Source organism: Budorcas taxicolor, chromosome X, assembly GCF_023091745.1.
Source record: "Budorcas taxicolor isolate Tak-1 chromosome X, Takin1.1, whole genome shotgun sequence".
Taxonomy (NCBI): Eukaryota; Metazoa; Chordata; class Mammalia; order Artiodactyla; family Bovidae; genus Budorcas; species Budorcas taxicolor.
Genome location: NC_068935.1, coordinates 143,821,274 through 143,842,569, shown reverse-complemented (window position 1 = coordinate 143,842,569; position 21,296 = coordinate 143,821,274). Strand labels below are relative to the sequence as shown.

At 46.7% G+C, this 21,296-nt stretch overlaps 1 protein-coding gene across 1 annotated transcript in view; it reads right to left on the bottom strand.

Annotated features, from left to right (window-relative positions):
- Positions 1–21,296, bottom strand: part of STS (steroid sulfatase) — an 83,980-nt gene that overhangs the window by 37,807 nt on the left and 24,877 nt on the right. Inside the window, exon 6 of the mRNA XM_052663439.1 lies at positions 4,714–4,851. Coding sequence (XP_052519399.1) covers positions 4,714–4,851 — 138 coding nt within the window. The remainder of the gene's footprint in view (positions 1–4,713; positions 4,852–21,296) is intronic.

Sequence of the window (21,296 nt, the reverse complement as noted above, 5' to 3'; positions counted from 1 at the left end):
GAGTTTGGGATTGCTGCTGCTAAGTCACTTCAGTCGTGTCCGACTCTGTGCGACCCCATAGATGGCAGCCCACCAGGCTCCCCCATCCCTGGGATTCTCCAGGCAAGAACACTGGAGTGGGTTGCCATTTCCTTCTCCAATGCATGAAAGTGAAAAGTGAAAGTGAAGTCGCTCAGTCGTGTCCGACTCTTAGCAACCCCATGGACTGCAGCCCACCAGGCTCCTCCATCCATAGGATTTTCCAGGCAACAGTACTGGAGTGGGGTGCCATTGCCTTCTCCTACTATATATAAAACAGATAATCAACAAGGGCCTACTATATAGGTCAGGGAATTCCACTCAATAGTCTTCACTAATCTATAAGGGAAAACAATCTGAAACAAAATATATATATACATGTGTATAACTGAATCACTTTGCTGTACACTTGAAACTAACAGAAGATTGTAAACCAACTATGTGTGTGCTCAGCCGCTTTGTCGTGGCCGACCCTTTGTGACCCTGTGGACTGTAGCCCACCAGGCTCCTGTGTCCATGGGATTTCCCAGGCAAGAATATTGGAGTGGGTTGCCATGTCCTCCTCCACTAATCCAACTATATTTCAATTTTACAAAAGAATGACAGGGAAAACTAGTAGTGTCACTATCCCTTCAAACCCACAATATTAATTTTTAAAAATGCAGACTACAGCAGGATCTAGTGTTCCTCTGATTAAAAAGGATTTGCTGCTGAACTCTGGTAAAGTGATTTGATCACAGCCATTCTATCACGGTGGACCAGTGAGACAGATCTGACTGGGGAATACCAGCGGATCACTGAGCTTAAACAGTACAGAGCTTTCTGAGCAGTTCTGATTAAGATGTGACATCGGTATTGTTCAGAAGAGGATGCTCTTTTGATCGATGAGTTTAAATGGCGTGATTCCCCTGTGTTTGCACAAATCATAGGAATGCATGTGACTTCACAGCTTTAGAAAACAAGCTGCCTTGACCTTGAGAAGTCGTTAAGAACAAGCTATCTGAATCTTCTGAAGTTGTTTTGGCCATTCCCCATAGCTAGAAGGAAGTCACATCTTTAATTTATTTATTTTTTTGACAGCACGATATAGTAACAGTGTTTCAGTGTGAACTTGATTTCAGCTGAACTTGACAACGGGATAATGCTTTGTGATAGAGTAGCGACCGAGGTACTGATACAGCGTCACACATGCTTTCTAGGAGTGAAGAAAAGCATTTCTAACACACCCAACATGCTGAACACTGGAGAGGATGTGGACGAAACAGAACCCTCTTGCCCTGTTGGTGGAAATGTAACTTGATGACTGCCACTATGGAGAAGAGTATGAAGATTCCTTAAAAAATTAGGAATAGAACTACCTTAACGACCCAACAGTGTCCCTACTGGACATATACCCTGAGAAAACCATAACTGAAAAAGACGCAAGTAACCCCAATGTCTTGAGAGTCCCTTGGACTCCAAGGAGATCAAACCACTCAATCCTAAAGGAAATCAAGCCTGCACCTTCATTGGAAGAACTGATGCTGAAGCGTCAAGACTTTGGCCACCTGAGGCAAAGAGCTGACTCACTGGAAAAGACCTTGATGCTGGGAAAGATTGAAGGCAGGAGGAGAAGGGGACGACAGAGGATTAGATGGCTGGATGGCACCACCGACTCAATGGACATGAGTTTGAGGAAGCTCTGGGAGATAGTGAAGGACAGGGAAGCCCGGCGTGCCGTGGTCCATGGGGTTGCAAAGAGTTGGACATGACTCAGCAGCTGAACAACAACTACAATGTTCATTGTAGCACGTTTTACGATAGCTAGGACGCGGAAACAACCTAGATGTCCACCCACAGATGAATGGACACAGAAGCTGTGGTACACATACACAGTGGAATGTTACTCAACTATAAAACAAGAATGCATTTGAGTCGGCCCTAATGAGGTGGATGAACCTAGAGCCTATTGTATGCAGAGAAGTAAGTCAGAAAGAAAAAGACAAGTATATCAACGTATATAGACAGAATCAATTGCACTCATCTCACACGCTAGTAAAAGAATGCTCAAAATTCTCCAAGCCAGGCTTCAGCAATATGTGAACCGTGAAATTCCAGATGTTCAAGCTGGTTTTAGAAAAGGCAGAGGAACCAGAGATCAAATTGCCAACACCCACTGGATCATGGGAAAAGCAAGAGAGTTCCAGAAAAACATCTATTTCTGCTTTATTGACTATGCCAAAGCCTTTGACTCTGTGGATCACAATAAACTGTGGAAAATTCTGAAAGAGATAGGAATACCAGACCACCTGACTTGCCTCTTGAGAAACCTGTATGCAGGTCAAGAAGCAACAGTTAGAACTGGACATGGAACAACAGACTGGTTCCAAATAGGAAAAGGAGTACGTCAAGGCTGTATATTGTCACCCTGCTTATTTAACTTATATGCAGAGTGCATCATGAGAAACACTGGGCTGGAAGAAGCACAAGCTGGAATCAAGATTGCCAGGAGAAATATCAATAACCTCAGATATGCAGATGACACCACCCTTATGGCAGAAAGTGAAGAGGAACTCAAAAGCCTCTTGATGAAAGTGAGAGTGGAGAGTGAAAAAGCTGGCTTAAAGCTCAACATTCAGAAAACGAAGATCATGGCATCTGGTCCCATCATTTCATGGGAAATAGATGGGGAAACAGTGGAAACAGTGTCAGACTTTATTTTTGGGGGCTCCAAAATCACTGCAGATGGTGACTGCAGCCATGAAATTAAAAGATGCTCAAGGAAGGAAAGTTATGACCAACCTATACAGCATATTAAAAAGCAGACATTACTTTGTCAACAAAGCAACAAAGGCCCGTCTAGTCAAGGCTATGGTTTTTCTAGTCGTCATGTATGGATGTGAGAGTTGGACTGTGAAGAAAGCTGAGTGCCGAAGAATTGATGCTTTTGGACTGTGGTGTTGGAGAAGACTCTTGAGAGTCCCTAGGACTGCAAGGAGATCCAACCAGTCCATCCTAAAGGACATCAGTCCTGGATGGTCACTGGAAGGACTGATGTTGAAGCTGAAACTCCAATACTTCGACCACCTGATGTGAAGGGCTGACTCATTGGAAAAGACCCTGATGCTGGGAAAGACTGAAGGCAGGAGGAGAAGGGGACGACAGAGGATGAGATGGTTGGGGCATCACTGAGTCAATGGACATGGGTTTGGGTAGACTCCAGGAGTTGGTGATGGACAGGGAGGCCTGGCGTGCTGTGGTTCACGGGGTCGCAGAGAGTCGGACACGACTGAGCGACTGAACTGAACTGATGGAATGAACCTACCTGCAGAGCAGCCATAGGGAACAGACTTGTGGACACAGTGGGGGAAGGAGAGGGTGGGAAGGTTTGCGAGAATAGCATAGAAACATACACACTACCGTGTTTAAAATAGATGAGAACGTGCTGTGCGAGTCACGGAGCTCAATCCAGGGCTCTGCGACAACCGAGAGGGGTGGATGGGGTGGGAGGGAGGTTCAAGAGGGAGGGGACGTCTGTATACCTGTGGCTGACTCACGTTGATGCAGGGCAGAAAGCAACGCAGTACTGTAAGGCAATTATCCTCCAGTTAAAAAACGAAACAGGGAGCGGCAGTGAGCACGCTTTGTAGATTGTACGGAAACTGCAAGCCAGCAGGCACCTTTCAGACCTTTGACCCTCTCTTTCGGACCCAGCCTCACCATCCTCTTGTGTTTCTGAAGACTCAGCTATTATCACGAAATCCCACTACACCTTCTTCCTTCCTTGCTCCATCCGGCTTTCCCAGAGTCATCAGCTGGGGGTCCTCTGTCCCCAAACTGGGGCTCCATCCCACCGTGTATGTGGCTTTCGTAAATAATGTATCGCCTGCTCGCCACTTCTATTACTGTGATTTATGTACACATCTCAGCCACAGCCGCTAAGCTGCTCTGGAACCTAAAGGACCCTCTTTGGGGGAATGAATGGATGGTGGGGATGTGGGGTGAGGTGGGGCGGCTAGCACATGAAATTTAGTCTGTGACTGCATCTCAAGAGAGGCTACCATCTATGAAATAACAAAACCAACTTTCTGCACACAGCCCATACCCTCATGGAAATAGGGAAAAAGCACCTCATCTTCTTATATAGGAACACAAGCTTCCAGCTTCTCGCCACTTGAAAATAAGAGTGAATGCAGGAGGGCTGGGTGAATCATTTTACTGAAGAGTTCCTGGAGGGCTTTGCTGGTGGTCCAGCGACTAAGAAAGTGTGCTGCCAAAGCAGGGGGCCCCGGTTTGATTCCTGGTCAGAGCAATAGATCCCACATGTCACATCTAAGAGATCACGTCAAACAGTGAAAGCGTTGGTCACTCAGGCATGTGCGACTCTTTGCAACCCCATGGACTGTAGCCCGCCAGGCTCCTCTGTCTGTGGGATTTCTCCAGGCAAGAGTATAGGGGTGGGTTGCCATTTCCACCTCCAGGGGATCTTCCCCACCCAAGAATCAAATCCACATCCCCTGTGTCTCCAGGTTGGCAGATGGATTCTCTACCACTGACCCACCTGGAGAGCCCAAATACATAAATAAATATGCATATTTAAAGAAAAAAAAGAACAGGACTAAGGTCCTCCAAGGTCCGGAAGAAGGTGAGCAAGGGCTGAGCCGGGGGGCCCAGGGCTGACACCACGGGCATTGCCCACCCGAATACATTTCTTACCTTTGTAGATGCCGTTACTGCCTCCTTGAACTTCCCCTTTGACGGTCACCTCCTCTACGTGAGCTCCTTGGTCAGAGGAGAAGTACACCAGGGTGTTATTAGCCAGTTTCAGCTCATCGAGGACATCCAAGATCTGCCCTGAAGGGGAGGAAACACTCAAGGTTAAAAAAGCACGATGTTTATAAAAGAGACAGAGGCGATTTGCCCTTGTACACTCGTCTGGAAATTGGTGATGCTGAGGAGGAAACACTCTTACACCCTGAGCCCTCCCGCCCACGCGGATTCTAATCCAGGATGCGCCATAATCAGAAGGACCCACAGTGGCTGGGCACTTGGCAGAGACAAGAAGAAAGGTTGGTCATGGAATTAAGTAGCATCTGTAAGCATCAGTTGAACCTCTAGGCATCATGGGCAATCCTGCAGGGAGACTCGATAAAGCGTTCTAGAGGAACGAGGCTCACAGACTGAGCCCTTTGGAGGAAGATGCTAGCAGACAGAGGGAAGATTATTGCAAGCATCAGCTGGCCTTGGTCTTGAGGTCATTAAAACAGTGTAGTAGATGCCATCTGTATGTGTTAATATACAATCATTGTTTTTCTCCTTTGAACTTACTTCACTCTGTATGAAAGACTCTAGGTTCATGCACATCACTACAAATGACCCAATCTTGTTCCCTTTTCATGGCTGAGTAATATTCCACTGTATATATGTAGCACAACTCTTTAATCCATTTGCCTAGAGGAGTCAGATGAGGGGGTAGGGATGAGGTTCGAGAGGGAGGGGATAATATATATACCTAGAGCTGACATGTGGTACAGCATAAACTAACTCATCATTGTAAAGCAATTATTCTCCAGTTAAAGAAAAAGAAGCCTACTAGCTTTCCTCGTCATCTGGGAAAAAACTAAACCATCCTCTTATATGAGGGCTCCTCTTATATGAGGAAGCATCTCTATAAATACTTTTTGATGAAGGACCTCTCTAATAGTTACCATAGATACCCAGGTCTAAAACTGCCCATCATGAAAAATCTATTTTCCTCACACTTTTCTTTTCCTCATCTTTTTTTCCCCAAACAGCATGTTCTAGACTAACCCTGACATACTGTTGTTGTTATTTACTCACTAAGTGGTGCCTGACTCTTTGTGATTCCAGGGACTGTAGCCCACCAGGCTCCTCTGTCCATGGGATTCTCCAGGCAAGAACACTGCAGTGGGTTGCCCTTCCCTTCTCCACAGGATCTTCCCCACCTGGGGATCAAACCCGGGCCTCCTGCATTACAGGCAGATCCTCTACTGTCTGAGCCACCAGGAAAGTCTAGGAAGTGGCTGACCCGAAAGAAAGAGTGAAGTCTGATTCCGAAGCCCAGACTCTCAAAGCCAGCACAGCTGGCTGATGAACAGACCCATGCATGGCATGGCATGATAGCTCCTCTCTCCATCGCAGTCGTCCAGGAAGACGGGACATGAGTACGGAGCACGGATGACGCTACACCAGACACGACTTCATCAACTGGTAAAGGCGGGCCCAGGACACGTGGCGCTTGACTACACTTTTCTCTCTTTATACCTCAAATTTTTCATAAGGAAAAAAAAAAAAAAACAGAAGCGAGCTGAAGATGGAAGAATGGGCTGAAACACAGCCTCTCTGATTAGGAAGCTCTCATCTGGGCTTCCCTCATAAGTCAGTTGGTAAAGAATCCGCCTGCAACGTGGGAGACGTCAGTTCCATCCCTGCATTAGGAAGATCCCCTGGAGAAGGGAAAGGCTACCCACTCTGGTATTCTGGCCTGGAGAATACTATGGACTGTATAGTCCATGGGCGTCGCAGAGAGTCGGACACAACTGAGCGACTTTCACTCAACTCACTCATCTACTCTCAAATCAGAAGAAAATGATGGTCAGACTGCAAGTATCTAATTTATAATTTCCACAGAGATGCCTTATAGTCCCACGGTGCTAGCTTCATTTGGCCAATGCATACAATTAGTTATACTGTGAAGTATTAAAGGGTCTGAGTTGGTTTTCTGAGGCCTGCTAAGGGCTTTAAATGCTTCTCAAGTGGCTCAGCTGTAAAGAATCTACCTGCCGATGCAGGACACACGGGTTCGATCCTTGGGTCGAGAAGATCCCCTGGAGAAGGAAATGGCAACCCACTCCAGTATTTTGGCCTCGAGAATCCCACAGAGGAGCCTGGCAGGCTGCAGTCCATGGGGTCGCAAAGAGTCGGACAGGACTTAGGAATTGAATAGCAAGCACAAAGAGTATTTAGACCTTACCTCTGCCTCTTCCATTTGCACCCAACAAGCTTACAAGAAAGCCTACAGGCTCCTTCCCTCAGTGCCCACGGGGGGTTCAAACTGTACCAGCTCCTACCTACACGCAGGAACCCACATCTAGGAGCCAGCTTCTACCCCCTGACGACGGCTTATTTGTCTCCTTTTCCCCATCTCCTGAAAGCCATCTTCACAGCAGCCTAGCAGCTACCCTGCTCTGTCCAGAAAGTCTTGTCACGTGGGAGTTACAACCCTTTCCATATCGTCTTGGTGTGGCTCAAGGATCATTCATCTTGACGGGGGACCCACATTTTGGAGTGAGGTCCGATTCGTCGGTGTAGGATAATCACTACCAGAACTCTACAAGCACACCAGGTGTCCTTGGCAGCAGAAGTAACAACTGAAGAGGCTTCCCTGGTGGTCCAGGGCCTAAGTGACTCAGTGGTGAAGAATCCGCTTGCAGGAGATGCAGGTTTGATCCCTGGGTCGGGAAGATCCCCTGGAGGAAGGGAATGGCAACCCACTGCAGGATTCTTGCCTGGAGAATCCCCATGGACAGAGAAGCCTGGCGGGCTGCAGTCCATGGGGCTGCAAAGGAGTCGGACACGACTGAGTGACTAAACCACCACAACCCAGTGGCCGACACTCCACGCTCCCAATGCAGGGGGCCCGGGTTCCATCCCTGATGAGGGAACTGGAGCCCACTGGCTGCAGCTGAGAGTTCAGAGGTCACAACTGGAGACACCACGTGCCACGGTGAACATCGGCCATCCTGTGTGACGTCGTGTGCGGCAACTAAGATCCTACTCAGCCAAATAAATAAATATCAAATTAAAAAAGACAATAACCAAATATGGGTAATTGGCCACATAAATAAATATTAAATTAAAAAAGACAATAACCAGATATGGGTAATTGGCCAAATAAATATTTTTTTAAAAGACAAAATTAAAAAATTAAAAAAGACAACAACTGAATATTGGTAATCAGCCAAATAAATAAATGTTTTAAAAAGACAAGAACTGAATATGGGTGATCCTATCCAGCAGACAGATCACACACCCCCTGGAGTCAGACCCGCTACCCCGAGGACTGCACTCTTACTGACTTCCTCCCAAAAGGGGGGGTAAAAAGATACAGAGTCCACCCTCTCCGGAGGTGGCAGACATGATTTCCAATGCAAAAGCAACATCCGATTCATCTGTCACCAGACATATTCTTGCTATCTGATTGCAACGCCACAGGCTAGAGGACGTTCAGTCTCTCTCAGTGCTTCATTCCGTACGATAAACATTCCTGGAAGCCATGCCGTGGAGATGAACGTCGTCCTCAGGATCAGGGGATAAGATGCGCAGGACTGTTTCAGCGAGTTGTCTCCCGTGATCAATCATCGCCAGCCAGACGTTTATTAGGCTGTGCTTTGGTTCAGCTCCACAAACCACCTGTGCGCCCAGGATTGGGGTAATTGGACTCTGACACTAATTTAAGGCTTATCACTTCAAGAATGGTAATTAGTTTAATGAGTTGGCACAGGAAGGAGCAACAAGGCAGAGATATAACCCCCACATAGACTCTGACGGAGAAGGAAATGGCAACCCGCTCCAGTATTCTTGCCTGGAGAAACCCATGGACAGAGGAGCCTGGTGGGCTGCTGTCCATAGAGGTTGCTCAGAGTCGGACACGACTGAAGCGACTTAGCATGCATGCATGCACTGGAGAAGGAAATGGCAACCCGCTCCAGTATTCTTGCCTGGAGAATCCCAGGGACAGAGGAGCCTGGTGGGCTGCAGTCCGTGGGGTCACAAAGAGTCAGAAACACCTGAACAACTAGCGCACACACACACACAGAGGTGAAAGAAGACAATCTGAAAAGGCTGCACACTGCATGACTCAGCTCTGTGACACGCCGGAAGACGCAAAACCGTGCAGAAAGTACAAAGATCAGTGCTTGCCAGGGGCCGGGGATGAGGGAGGGATGAACAGGGAGGACAAGTATCGTATTCAGTTGAGTTCAGTCGCTCAGTCATGTCTGACTCTTTGCCACCCCATGAATCGCAGCACGCTAGGCCTCCCTGTCCAACACCAACTCCCAGAGTCCACCCAAACTCACGTCCATCGAGTCCGTGATGCCATCCAGCCACCTCATCCTCTGTCGTCCCCTTCTCCTCCTGCCCCCAATCCCTCCCAGCATCAGAGTCTTTTCCAATGAGTCAGCTCATCAGGTGGCCAAAGGATTGGAGTTTCAGCTTCAACATCAGTCCTTCCAGTGAACACACAGGACTGATGTCCTTTAGGATGGACTGCTTGGATCTCCTTGCAGTCCAAGGGACTCTCAAGCCCTTCTCCAACACCACAGTTCAAAAGCATCAATTCTCGGTGCTCAGCTTTCTTTATGGTCCAACTCTTCCTTCCATACATGACCACTGGAAAAACCATAGCCTTGACTAGACGGACCTTTGTTGGCAAAGTAATGTTTCAGCTTTTTAATATGCTGTTTAGGTTGGTCATAACTTTTCTTCCAAGGAGTAAGCATCTTTTAATTTCATGGCTGCAACTATTGTGTATGATACTGTAATGATTACACATTTGCCCCAACCCATAGACGGTCCATTGGAAAAGACCCCGATGCCAGGAAAGGTTGAGGGCAGGAGGAGAAGGGGACGACAGAGGATGAGATGGCTGGATGGCATCACCGACTCGATGGCCATGAGTTTGAGCAAGCTCCAGGGGTTGGTGATGGACAGGGAGGCCTGGCGTGCTGCAGTCTATGGGGTCAAAAAGAGCTGGACACGACTGAGGGACTAATAAAAGGCACAAATCCAATAGTGAACTGTAACGACAACCATGCATTTTAACTGATATTAAACTATGGGGTTGCAAAGAGCCGGACAGAACTGAGCAACTAAACTGAACGGAATGTATCAATATTGGCTCATCAAAAGCAACACACACACTGTGCTAAGGTGGTCTAACGTTTGGACTTTTGCCTTCCAATGCAGGGGGGTGTGGGTTCAATCCCTGGTCTGGGAGCTAAGATTCTACAAAAAGACAAATGAAGGAAAAAAAAAAAAACCAGAAGCAATAGCATAACAAATTCGATAAGGACTTCAGAAATGGTCCACATCAAGAAAAAAAAGAGAGAGAGAGAATACAGCAAATCGTATGCAGAAGAAATGAATATAGAAAAATTCTCTCTACTTTCTGCTCTGTTTTCCTGTAAACTTAAAACTGCTATACAAAGAAACATAGTCTACTACGAATTGCAGTCCCGGGGTTAGGACTTTATGTTTTCACTGCTGAGGGACGGGGTTTGATCCCTTCCTGGAGAAGGAAATGGCAACCCACGCCAACATTTTTGCCTGGAGAATTTCATGGACAGGGGAGCCTGGCGGGCTACAGCCCATGGGGTTACAAAGAGTCAGACACGACTGAGCAACTAACACTGGGGGAACTGGGGTCTAGCAAGCTGCTTGGCTTGTTTAAAAAAAAAAAAGTAAAAAGATACAATATTACAATAAGCAAACATGTCTTTAAATTGTCTGCTAATTTTTAAAAGATGCCTTTCAAATGCCCTGTTGGTTCCCACACATTGTCATCCTGCATTCAACTCGTGCTGACAAAAAGCCTACTGAAAAAGGGATAAAAACCAGAGCATGCAGAGGGGTTGGGGATGGTGGACATTTGATCCCAGATGCCCCTGGTTGATCGCTGCCTTTCAAGGCAGCTACATCCCCCTGTGACAGTTTTCCCTGCAGGCTGTTTTCAAACCCAGACAACCCGGCAGCCGCACACACTACACAGAATCCTTCTACTAAAATATATCTCACATCTTCCCTCATCTTCACACTCCTCCCTAGATATCTCCTCCAAATTCCAATATTTTCAAACAACCAGGATAAGCTATTTCCTTTGCCCCCACCCATTCCTTTGATCCATCGCCTAGGGTGATAACTTGGTCATTTTCATCAAGAGGACCATATACCACTGGACTGGATTAAGAATCCCAGAGAATCTAGCTGATGCTCCCATGCACGGATACCTGAAAAAGCATCACATTTCTGATTCTCTTTCAGTTCTTTTTTCCCCTGAGAGAGGCACCCTCGTATCTCATGCTATTTGGGTCTTAAACGCCAGAATCTCATCCGAAAAGCCCATTAGCCGTTAGATGTTTCATGACATTGATCCTATAAAGGTCTAACATATTTCTCGTCTAAAAAATTCTGCAGTGAAATCTCCTGTGGGAACAAACGCAGCTGTATTATTCTTGCTTTCAGAACCACATGCTGCAAGTCAGAGGTCCGCAAATATTATCTTTCAGAGGTTCTCCAGGTATAATGACACCAATTTATATCGGATGATAGTTCTAAATTACCGGTGGAGGGCTGCAGGGTAGTGTATAAATGAAATGTTTTATTTCCAAAGCTTTCCCACATTCTTCCTGAAAATGAAACAAATACAGAAAGCAAGCCATTTTCAAGAGCACTTTGTTATCTAACCGGAGACAGCAAGATTGAGTGTATCGGTGGGAGGGCGGGTGGGGAATGAGGGCTTGCTGTCAAGGGTTCGGTCATTTTAAAGCAGAAATCTGGGAGGTGTGAAAATGATGGTCCCTTCCTCCCACAGGTGTGAACGCAGGTTGAAAGAAGCCTGCGTTCTGGAGAATTTGTCCCTTCCACTGATTCATGCCACAAGCAAGAATCATGCCACGTGCCACTGTGATGGGCAAAGTGAGACAGAAGGTTTTCCAGTCCTCAGCCGGAATCCTAGGTCTTGCCTGAGACGGAGTTGCCGTCATGGGGAATTAACTGTTCAGGGTCTGGCTTCCAGGTCCCAAGTCCTGGGTGCCTGGTTTGTTCACTGCGGTTCTTGACCTCTGAGTGGGTGCACACATGCTAAGACGGAGTTGCCGTCATGGGGAATTAACTGTTCAGGGTCTGGCTCCCAGGTCCCAAGTCACTACGGTTGCTGACCTCTGAGTGGGTGCACGCATGCTAAGACGGAGTTGCCGTCATGGGGAATTAACTGTTCAGGGTCTGGCTCCCAGGCCCCAAGTCCTGGGTCCCTGGTTTGCTCACTGCAGTTGCTGACCTCTGAGTGGGTGCACGCATGCTAAGTCGCTTCAGTCGTGCCTGACTCTGTGACCTCATGGGCTGCAGCCCTCCAGACTCCTCTGTCCATGGGATTCTCCAGGCAGGAACACTGGAGTGGGTGGCCGTGCCCTCCTCCAGGAGATCTTCCCGACCCAGGGATCGAACCCAGGGTCTTCCTGCATTGGCAGGTGGGTTCTTTACCACTAGCGCCCCCTGGGAAGCCCCTCCAAGTTGGAGGTCATAACATATAATGGTAGAGGGTTGCCACGAGTGATGACAGAGACCTGCATCGCAAACCCTTAGCCCTGGACTATGAGCACTCAATGCAGCTTAGCTCTTCTTATAGAGGAGTTAAAAATCAGAGTTAAACCATCAGCTTGTCTGACATTGAAACTACAACGAGGTACTACCTCCCACAGGTCAGAATGGCCATCATTAAAAAGTCTACACATGTTAGAGGGGTTGTGGGGAAATGGGAACCCTCCAACACAGCTGGTGGGAATGTAAGTTGGTGCAGAACAGTATGGAGGTTCCTTTAAAAACTAAAAATAGAGCTACCGTATGATCCTGCAATCACATGCCTGGGCATATATCCAGAGAAAACCATAATTCAAAAACATACATCCACCCCAATCAATATTTACAATCACCAAGACTTGGAAGCAACCTACCCGTCCAGGGAGAGAGGAATGGGCAAAGAAGATGAGCCACATATATAAAGTGGAATATTACTCAGCCATAAAAAAGAACGGAATAAGGCCACCTGCAGCAACATGAAAGGACCTCGAGCTTGTGATACCGAGTGAAGTTAAAGAGAGAAAGACAGACATCATACGATATCGCTGTATGTGGAATCCAAAAAATGATGCAAATTAATTCATTCGTAAAACAGAAACAGATTCACAGACATAGAAAACCCACTTGTAGCTAGCAAAGGGTTGGGAGAAGGGATAAATTATGAATTTGAAATGAAAAGATATACACTACTTTACATAAAGCAGATAAACCACAAGGACCTACTGTATAGCGCAGGGAACTATATTCAATATCTTATAACAATCTGTAACAGGAAAGAATCTGAAGAAGTTGTGTGTGTCTATATAAAACTGAATCACTTTGCGGTATACCTGAAACATTGTAAATCAACAATACTTCATTAAAAAAAATTTTTTTAATCAACTTGTCTAAGGGAAGATTTGCGATTTCAGTAAATCTGGCTTTTCTCTTGTTTCCTATAAGGTAGGTGGATCCAGGCAAAATATGGAAACAAAAACACCATGACGTCGTTATTCACCCTTCTGGAAACACCGAGCTCATTAAGGAAAGGGAATATCTCCTGAAGCAGACACCCACCGTGAATAATTAAGAAAGAATTTCCACCTACTCAGTGTAATTCAGGGAACACAGGCAATGCTAAAAAATTCCCCTGAAAGTATTTCACTAAGTCCTTCCTGTGATCAACAGGTGACTGATGGAACGCAAATGTTCGGGAAGAGGGTAGGATCTGAAGACAAATGAGAGAGCATCAATTAATCACTGCAGCAGCTGGTGGTGGCTACGACTCTCTGCAGGGCTTGGGGAAACACTAGGCGGTATTGGGAGCTAGCTTCACCCTGTGCTCTGATGCGCCCCTGAATCAGTCACTGGGAGAGACAAATTATGCTGTCATTGACCCTACAAAGGCAATTCTCTGTTAGCGTACGTGGGATTAGAAGCATAGCCAACAGGGCTATCTCTGTCAACATACTGACGTTGTATGCCTGCTCAGCTGCGTCCAGTGCTTTGCAGCTAGCCCTGTAGGCCACCAGGCTCCTCTGTCCTTTGTCCAGGCAAGAAGACTGGAGTTTGGGTTGCCAATTTCTCCTCCAGGGGATCTTCCTGACCCAGGGATCCAACCATTGTCTTCTGCATCGGCAGGCAAACTTCTTACCACTGAGCTACCTGGGAAGAACTTTATGATGTTGTTCTTGCTGTTCATTTGCTCAGTCGTGTCCGACTCTTTGCAACCCCATGGAACACAGCACGCCAGGCTTCCCTGTCCATCACCAACTCCCGGAGCTTGCTCAAACTCACGTCCATCGAGTTGGTGATGCCATCCAACCATCTCATCCTCTGTCACCCCCTTCTCCTGCCTTCAATCTTTCCCAGCATCAAGGTCTTTTTCAAATGTTCTTCACATCAGGTGGCCCAAGTATTGGAGTTTCACCTTCGGCATCCGTCCTTCCCATGAATATTCAGGGTCGATTGCCTTTACTGGTTTCATCTCCTTGCAGTCCAAGGCACTGGCAAGAGTCTTCTCCAGCACCACAGTTTGAACGCATCAATTCTTTGGTGCTCACCCTTTTTTACGGTCCAGCTCTCACATCCATACATGACTACTGGAAAGACCATAGCTGTGACTAGATGGACCTTTGTTGGCAACGTAATGTCTCTGCTTTTTAATATGCTTTCTAGGCTGGTCATAGCTTTGACTAAATACAATAACGAGCTAATTAGGATGATCAGGGTAACTAAGAAGCATGAAGCTGCGAGATTGAAATGTTGTTTTCTCTGAGCGATCCTTTCCTGACGTGGCTTCACTTCACTTCTCGGGTTCCTTCCTGTCTGACTCCACGCTGCCTCCAGGAAATTCATCCTTCTTCTGTGTTGCCTCTTGTTGCTATGAGTACATGGTGATTTCCCATCTGAAGCCCATCTCTGCCCTCATCGCAGCTCTGCTGTGAGACGGATTTCCTCCTCCAGCGTTTGTTCTCTACCACCTGGGATGCTTCCAAGGCTCTGCTTAACCATCTTTTCCGATTAACAATAAATTGTGTTTTCCCACCCCCACCCCCACCCAGGGTGTTGCATGGGATGGAAATGATTTGAATAACTCCAACCAGTCCTCATTCTCAGCGAGCACAGCTGCGCTTTCGCGCACGTACACAATAGCAGCATTACCACGTGTGTTCAGTGGCATCACACGTGTGAGTCTGGGTGGGGAGGATCAAAGCCAACGTGCCCGTAGGTCAGAGGAAGGCTCTGCATCAGTGTCTGCGGCCGTTGCGTCCCCAGGAGGATAAGCATCACAGAGAACTGGTTGACCTGGGCAGCGGGCGCTCAGACAGCAGGCAATCGTTTCAAAGGGCAGCTCTCGGAGGGAACACAGGTCTCCCCGCTCTTGAGGTAGGTACACCTGTGTATCTGCTGGTCTTCACTGGGCTGCAGAGAAGAAAGCCTGCATCTCATTTGCTCTATGCAAAAGGCCATCGGTTGAACTTGCCAGGGGAGGTTGTCCTGGCTTTGTGATGGAGACTGACATTGCCCACTGGTCCAGGGGGCACTTTCTATGGTCCAAGCCAGCACAGAGCTCTAGAAAGGGGTCGGCCAGAACTTCTCCAGCGATGGGAGAGATGACCATTACACTTCCCACCTGAACAGGGCTGTGAGCAGTGCATGTCCAGGGGCGACGGACAGTGAATGACCAAGGAAACCAAGCTCTTCAGAAGGCTCTTTTTTTATGATGCCCTTCACACTATCCGTATTCATTTTCTTTTCAAACTTTAAACTGTTTTATTTTGCACCGTTGTTCAGTCGCTAAGTTGTGTCCAACTCTTTGAAACCCCCGTGGACTGCAGCACGCCAGGCTTCCCTGTCCTTCACTATCTTCCAGAGGTTGCTCAAACTCACATCCGCTGAGTCAGTGATGCCATCCAACCATCTCATCCTCAGCTGTCCCCTCCTCCCGCCTTCAATCTTTCCCAGCATCAGGGTCTTTTCCAATGAGTCAGCTCTTCACCTCAGGTGGCCAAAGGATTGAAGCATTTGGGGCATAGTCAGTTTATGCATTGGAGAAGGAAATGGCAACCCACTCCAGTGTTCTTGCCTGGAGAATCCCAGGGACAGGGGAGCCTCATGGGCCGCCGTCTATGGGGTCGCACAGAGTCAGATACGACTGAAGCGACTTAGCAGCAGCAGCAGCAGTTAACAATGTTGTGACTGTTTCAGGTGAAGAGTCAAGGGACTCAACAATATATATATACATGTATCCATTCTCCCCTAAACCCGCCTTTCATCCAGGTTGCCACATAACATTGACCTACTCCTTTTTTAAATCTCAGGACTAGGTTGTTTTTTTTTTCCCCCTTTGGCATTGGATTGGACGACCTATAAAGCTGAGGATACAAAATGGAAAATGATGCTTCTGTCTGCAGACACCTTTACATTATTCACAGATTCAACTCCTCCTCACCATTCAAATTCAAACCTGGACATGCTGGGACTTTCCTGGTAGTCCAGTGGCTAAGATACCACACTTCCAATGCAGGGGGCCTGGGTTCGATTCCTAGACAGGGAACTAGATCATACATGCCACAACCAAAGACCCTGCACGCTACAAAAGAGTCTGCATGCCTTAACAAAAGACCCTGCACGCTACAAAAGAGTCTGCATGCCTTAACAAAAGACCCTGCACGCTACAAAAGAGTCTGCATGCCTTAACAAAAGACCCTGCAGGCTACAAAAGAGTCTGCATGCCTTAACAAAAGACCCTGCACGCTACAAAAGAGTCTGCATGCCTTAACAAAAGACCCTGCACGCTACAAAAGAGTCTGCATGCCTTAACAAAAGACCCTGCACGCTACAAAAGAGTCTGCATGCCTTAACAAAAGACCCTGCACGCTACAAAAGAGTCTGCATGCCTTAACAAAAGACCCTGCACGCTACAAAAGAGTCTGCATGCCTTAACAAAAGACCCTGCACGCTACAAAAGAGTCTGCATGCCTTAACAAAAGACCCTGCATGTTACAACTAAGACGTGGTACAGTCAAATAAATACGTATTAAAAAAAAAAGTGGATACATTGACTACCACCCCACCAAGCTCCTCTCTTATGTCCAAGTGACCTCCAGCTTGCTGCCTGCAGTTCCTGAAATGTCCATCTAACTCTGGGGTGACATGCTGACTTCATGGGGAGAGCTCAAGCTCTTAGAAGCAATTCAGTTCTGTCCGTAAGATCCTGAACACCAAAGCCACAGGCAGAAGGGCTCTGTGGGGAATGTGAAGTCCAGGGTGACCATTTCAAATAGAAGATGAAATAGCGACAGTGATGTAAAAACCCACAAGATGGTCCAAACACCTGTCTCCTTTTCCATCATGGACTTTTTTTTTTCCCATCTGATAATTCAACTCATTCAAGCAGGTGTTAACACATCACATGGAGGATTTTTTTTTTAACGTTTTTACTGAATTTGTTACACTGTTGCTTCTGTCTAAAGGATTGCTTTTTTGGCCTCAAAGTCTGTGTGATCCTAGCTCCCTGACCAGGAATTGAACCCCCACCCCAGGCATTGGAAGGCAAAAATCTTAACCACTGAAACCCCCCAGGGGAAGTCCACAGGCATGGGAATGATTGCTTTTGACTTTTTGACAACCGCTAATTGGGCGTCATGAGTCGAAAGCAACAAGTATTCAAATCTGCTCCTCACCCCTAATTTTGATCTCACCTTTCAAATATAGACACTGGTCCTGCGTGGAATACCATTTAAACGTTGCTTTAACTCCATCTCTCAAATCCTAATTTGTCTTTTCTTGCTATGCCTAGATATATTTAATTAGCAGATTAAATGCGCTAATCGGAAGAGGCTGAGGGAGAAGGCAGTGATATACAAAACACCCCTGAGATACCCAACATGGACATCCTATTGTTTTCTGCATCTGTTTAATTTTTCCTTTCCTTTTTTTTTCTTTTTTTTTTTTTTTTTTAGTTGGCGGATAATTGCTTTACAGTGTTGTTGTACAGGTTTCGGCTGCACAACAAAGTGAATGAGCCATATATAAACACATCCCCTCTCCCTTGTTAGTCTCCCCCCGACGCCCTCATCCCAACTCTCCAGGTCATCACAGAGTGCCGAGCGGAGCTCCCCGCACTGTACAGCAGCTTCCACCCAGCTCCCTGTCTTACACATGGTCGTGTACAGAGGTCAGGGCTACTCTCTCGAATCGTCCCACCCTCTGCTTCCCCCGCCATATCCACAGTCTGTGTCCTACATCTCTTGTCTCTGTTCCTGAATAGGCTCATCAGTATCATTTCCCTAAATTCCATATACATGTGTGTGTGTGAGTTAACATACGGTATTTGCTCTTCTCTTGCTGACGTCCTTCACTCTATACGACGGACGCTAGATCCATCCACACCCCTACAATGGACTCAAATCCTTTTCCTTTACATGGCTGAGTAATATTCCACTCTCTATACGTACCACAACTTCTTTATCCATTCATCTCTCCATGGACATGAAGGTCGCCTCCACGTCCTGGACACTGCGAAGAATACATCTCTAGAGGGTGTGAAACAAAGTCAAGAATGCAGGGATGGATGAACTCCTAGGATACGGGAGCGGGAGGAAAATCGTTGGAGGCCATTGGTCCAAAGAGTCTTGTCTTATAGATAAGCCGCAGCTGGAGAGGAGACAATGTCTACTTTCTCAATTAATTCAACAAACTATAAACCTTTTCTGGCTTCAGAGGAGCAGTGTAGCCTAGTGGCGCCTGGGCAGTCTTACACAAGTCACTGAGCCTCTCCAAACTTCACTTCCTCACCCACAGGATGATAAAAATCTCTTAGAACACCATTGTGAGATCACCACTAAACTACCCATGTGAGGTGTTAGATAACTGGCTGCTGCTGCTGCCGCCAAGTCACTTCAGTCGTGTCCAACTCGGTGTGAACCCATAGACGGCAGCCCACCAGGCTCCCCTGTCCCTGGGATTCTCCAGGCAAGAACGCTGGAGTGGGTTGCCATTGCCTTCTCCAATGTACGAAAGGGAAAAGTGAAAGGGAAGTCGCTCAGTCGTGTCTAGCATATACCAATTTTAGATTTCAGCTATTGTGAGTCAATAAACATTTACTATTCTTCTTGTGATAGCTGTTGTGGTTCTGCAGCCAGAAATTTTATTAATCCTGTTTGACTCAACTGGGAAACTTGATTCCTCAATAATTTATGGTGTTATCTTCTTTAGGGAAATGATTTTGTGGAAGAGTGTGAAAACATACTCATTTTAATTTGAGATGTAAATTCAAGGTAAAATAATATCCATCCTGGGCTCAAGAACATAAAAATTAAGCTTCGGGCTTTGAAAAAAAATGGTAACGCGATTACAGAGTTTATGAAACCCAGAGGTTAACGATTTATAGGATAAATTAATTTGGAGAATGAAAATCAATATTCCACATAGTGAATTTCTAACTACACCTCATGGCCGAAAGTCTGGATGAACAGACTTCAACTGTTCCTGTCCCAGGGCTCTCTCCCCGTCCTAACTGCCTGACTCTGTACTGTCAGCATGTCTAACCTGAGGCTGCAAAAACTGATCTTTCTGCAGAAGATTACTATCCTGTCACAAATACTGGAAACTCACACAGGAAGGGAAGATAATCTGAAAACGTTTAACTTTTGTATATAAAACTTATGTTTTACATATATATATATTATATATGTGCTTGCTTGCATGCATGCTAAGTCGCTTCAGTCGTGTCCGACTCTTTGCGACCCTATCGACTGTGGCCCACCAGGCTCCTCTGTCTATGGGATTCTCCAGGCAGGACTATTGGAGTGGGTTGCCATTCCCTTCTCCATGGGATCTTTCTGACCTGGAGATCGAACCCATATCTCTTACACCTTCTGCATTAGCAGGCAGGTTCTTTATCACTCGTGCCGCCTGGGAAGCATGTATATCTCCAGTGGTCATGTACGGATGTGAGAGCTGGACTATAAAGAAAGCTGAGCGCCAAAGAACGGATGCTTTCGAACTGCGGTGTTGGAGAAGACTCTTGAGAGTCCCTTGGACTGCAAGGAGATCCAACCAGTCCATTCTAAAGGAGATCAATCCTGGGTGTTCTTTGGAAGGATTGATGCTAAAGCTAAAACTCCAATACTGTGGCCACCTCATGTGAAGAGCTGACTCATCGGAAAAGACCCTGATGCTGGGAAAGATTGAAGGCAGGAAGAGAAGGGGACAACAGAGGGTGAGACGGTTGGATGGCATCACAAACTCGATGGACATGAGTTTGGGTGGATTCCGGGAGTTGGTGACGGACAGGGAGGCCTGGTGTGGGGTCGCAGAGTCAGACATGACTAAGCGACTGAACTGAACTGATACGTGTTATATATATATACACACACACATACATATATATGTATATACGTAAATGTAAGCAGGTCCATTTTGCTACCCTATTATTTGATTTTCTGATATCCTAATTTATATGAAGCTTTCCAGACGTGCATATCTCAGAGACATATAAAATCAAGAATAGATTAATAAGAGAAAAATTGCACTTTGGCAGATAAAGATTCATTTGCAAGAGCAAAGCATTGAAAATTAATGCCATTGATAGAGATGGCCAAGAGGTGCATGAAAAGATGCTCAGCATCACTAATTATTAGAAAAGCACAGATCAAAACTCTTAACGACGTATCGCCTCACGCTGGTCAGAATGGCCACCATCAGGAAGTCCACAAATAATAAATGCTGGAGGCAGTGTGGAGTGGAGAACACTCCCACACTGCTGTGGAGTGGAGAACACTCCCACACTGCTGGTGGGAATGTAAATTGGTACAGTCACCATGAAGAACAATATGGTTGTTCCTTAAAGAACTTAACACACAGCTGCTGCTTGACCCAGCAATCCCACTGCTGGGGGGATGTATCCAGAGAAAACCCCAATCTGAAAAGATACATACCCCCCAGTGGTCATTTCTGTTTGTTTGTTTAGTGGCTCCATTGTGTCCGACTCTTTGCGACCCCACAGACTGTAGCCCGCCAGGCTCCTCTGTCCCTGGAATTTTCTAGGCAAGAAGCAGTATTTACAATAGCTAGGACATGTGTGCTACGTCACTTCAGTCGTGTCCAACTCTGTGCGACCCTACGGACTGAACCTCCCCGCCCCCCCCCCCCCCCCCGCCCCCGCCAGGGCTCCTCTGTCCATGGGATTCTCCAGGAAAGAATACTGGAGTGGGTTGCCACGCCCTCCTCCAGGGGATCTTCCCGACCCAGGGATCAAACCCACATCTCCCGAGTCTCTTGCACTGGCAAGCGGGTTCTTTACCACTAGCTGGGACATGGAAGCTACGCACAAGTCCATCGACAGATAAGCGGGCAAACAAGAGGTGGTACATGTATACACAGCAGGATGTCACTTGGCCATAAAAAAAAACAAAACTGAAATAATGCCATTT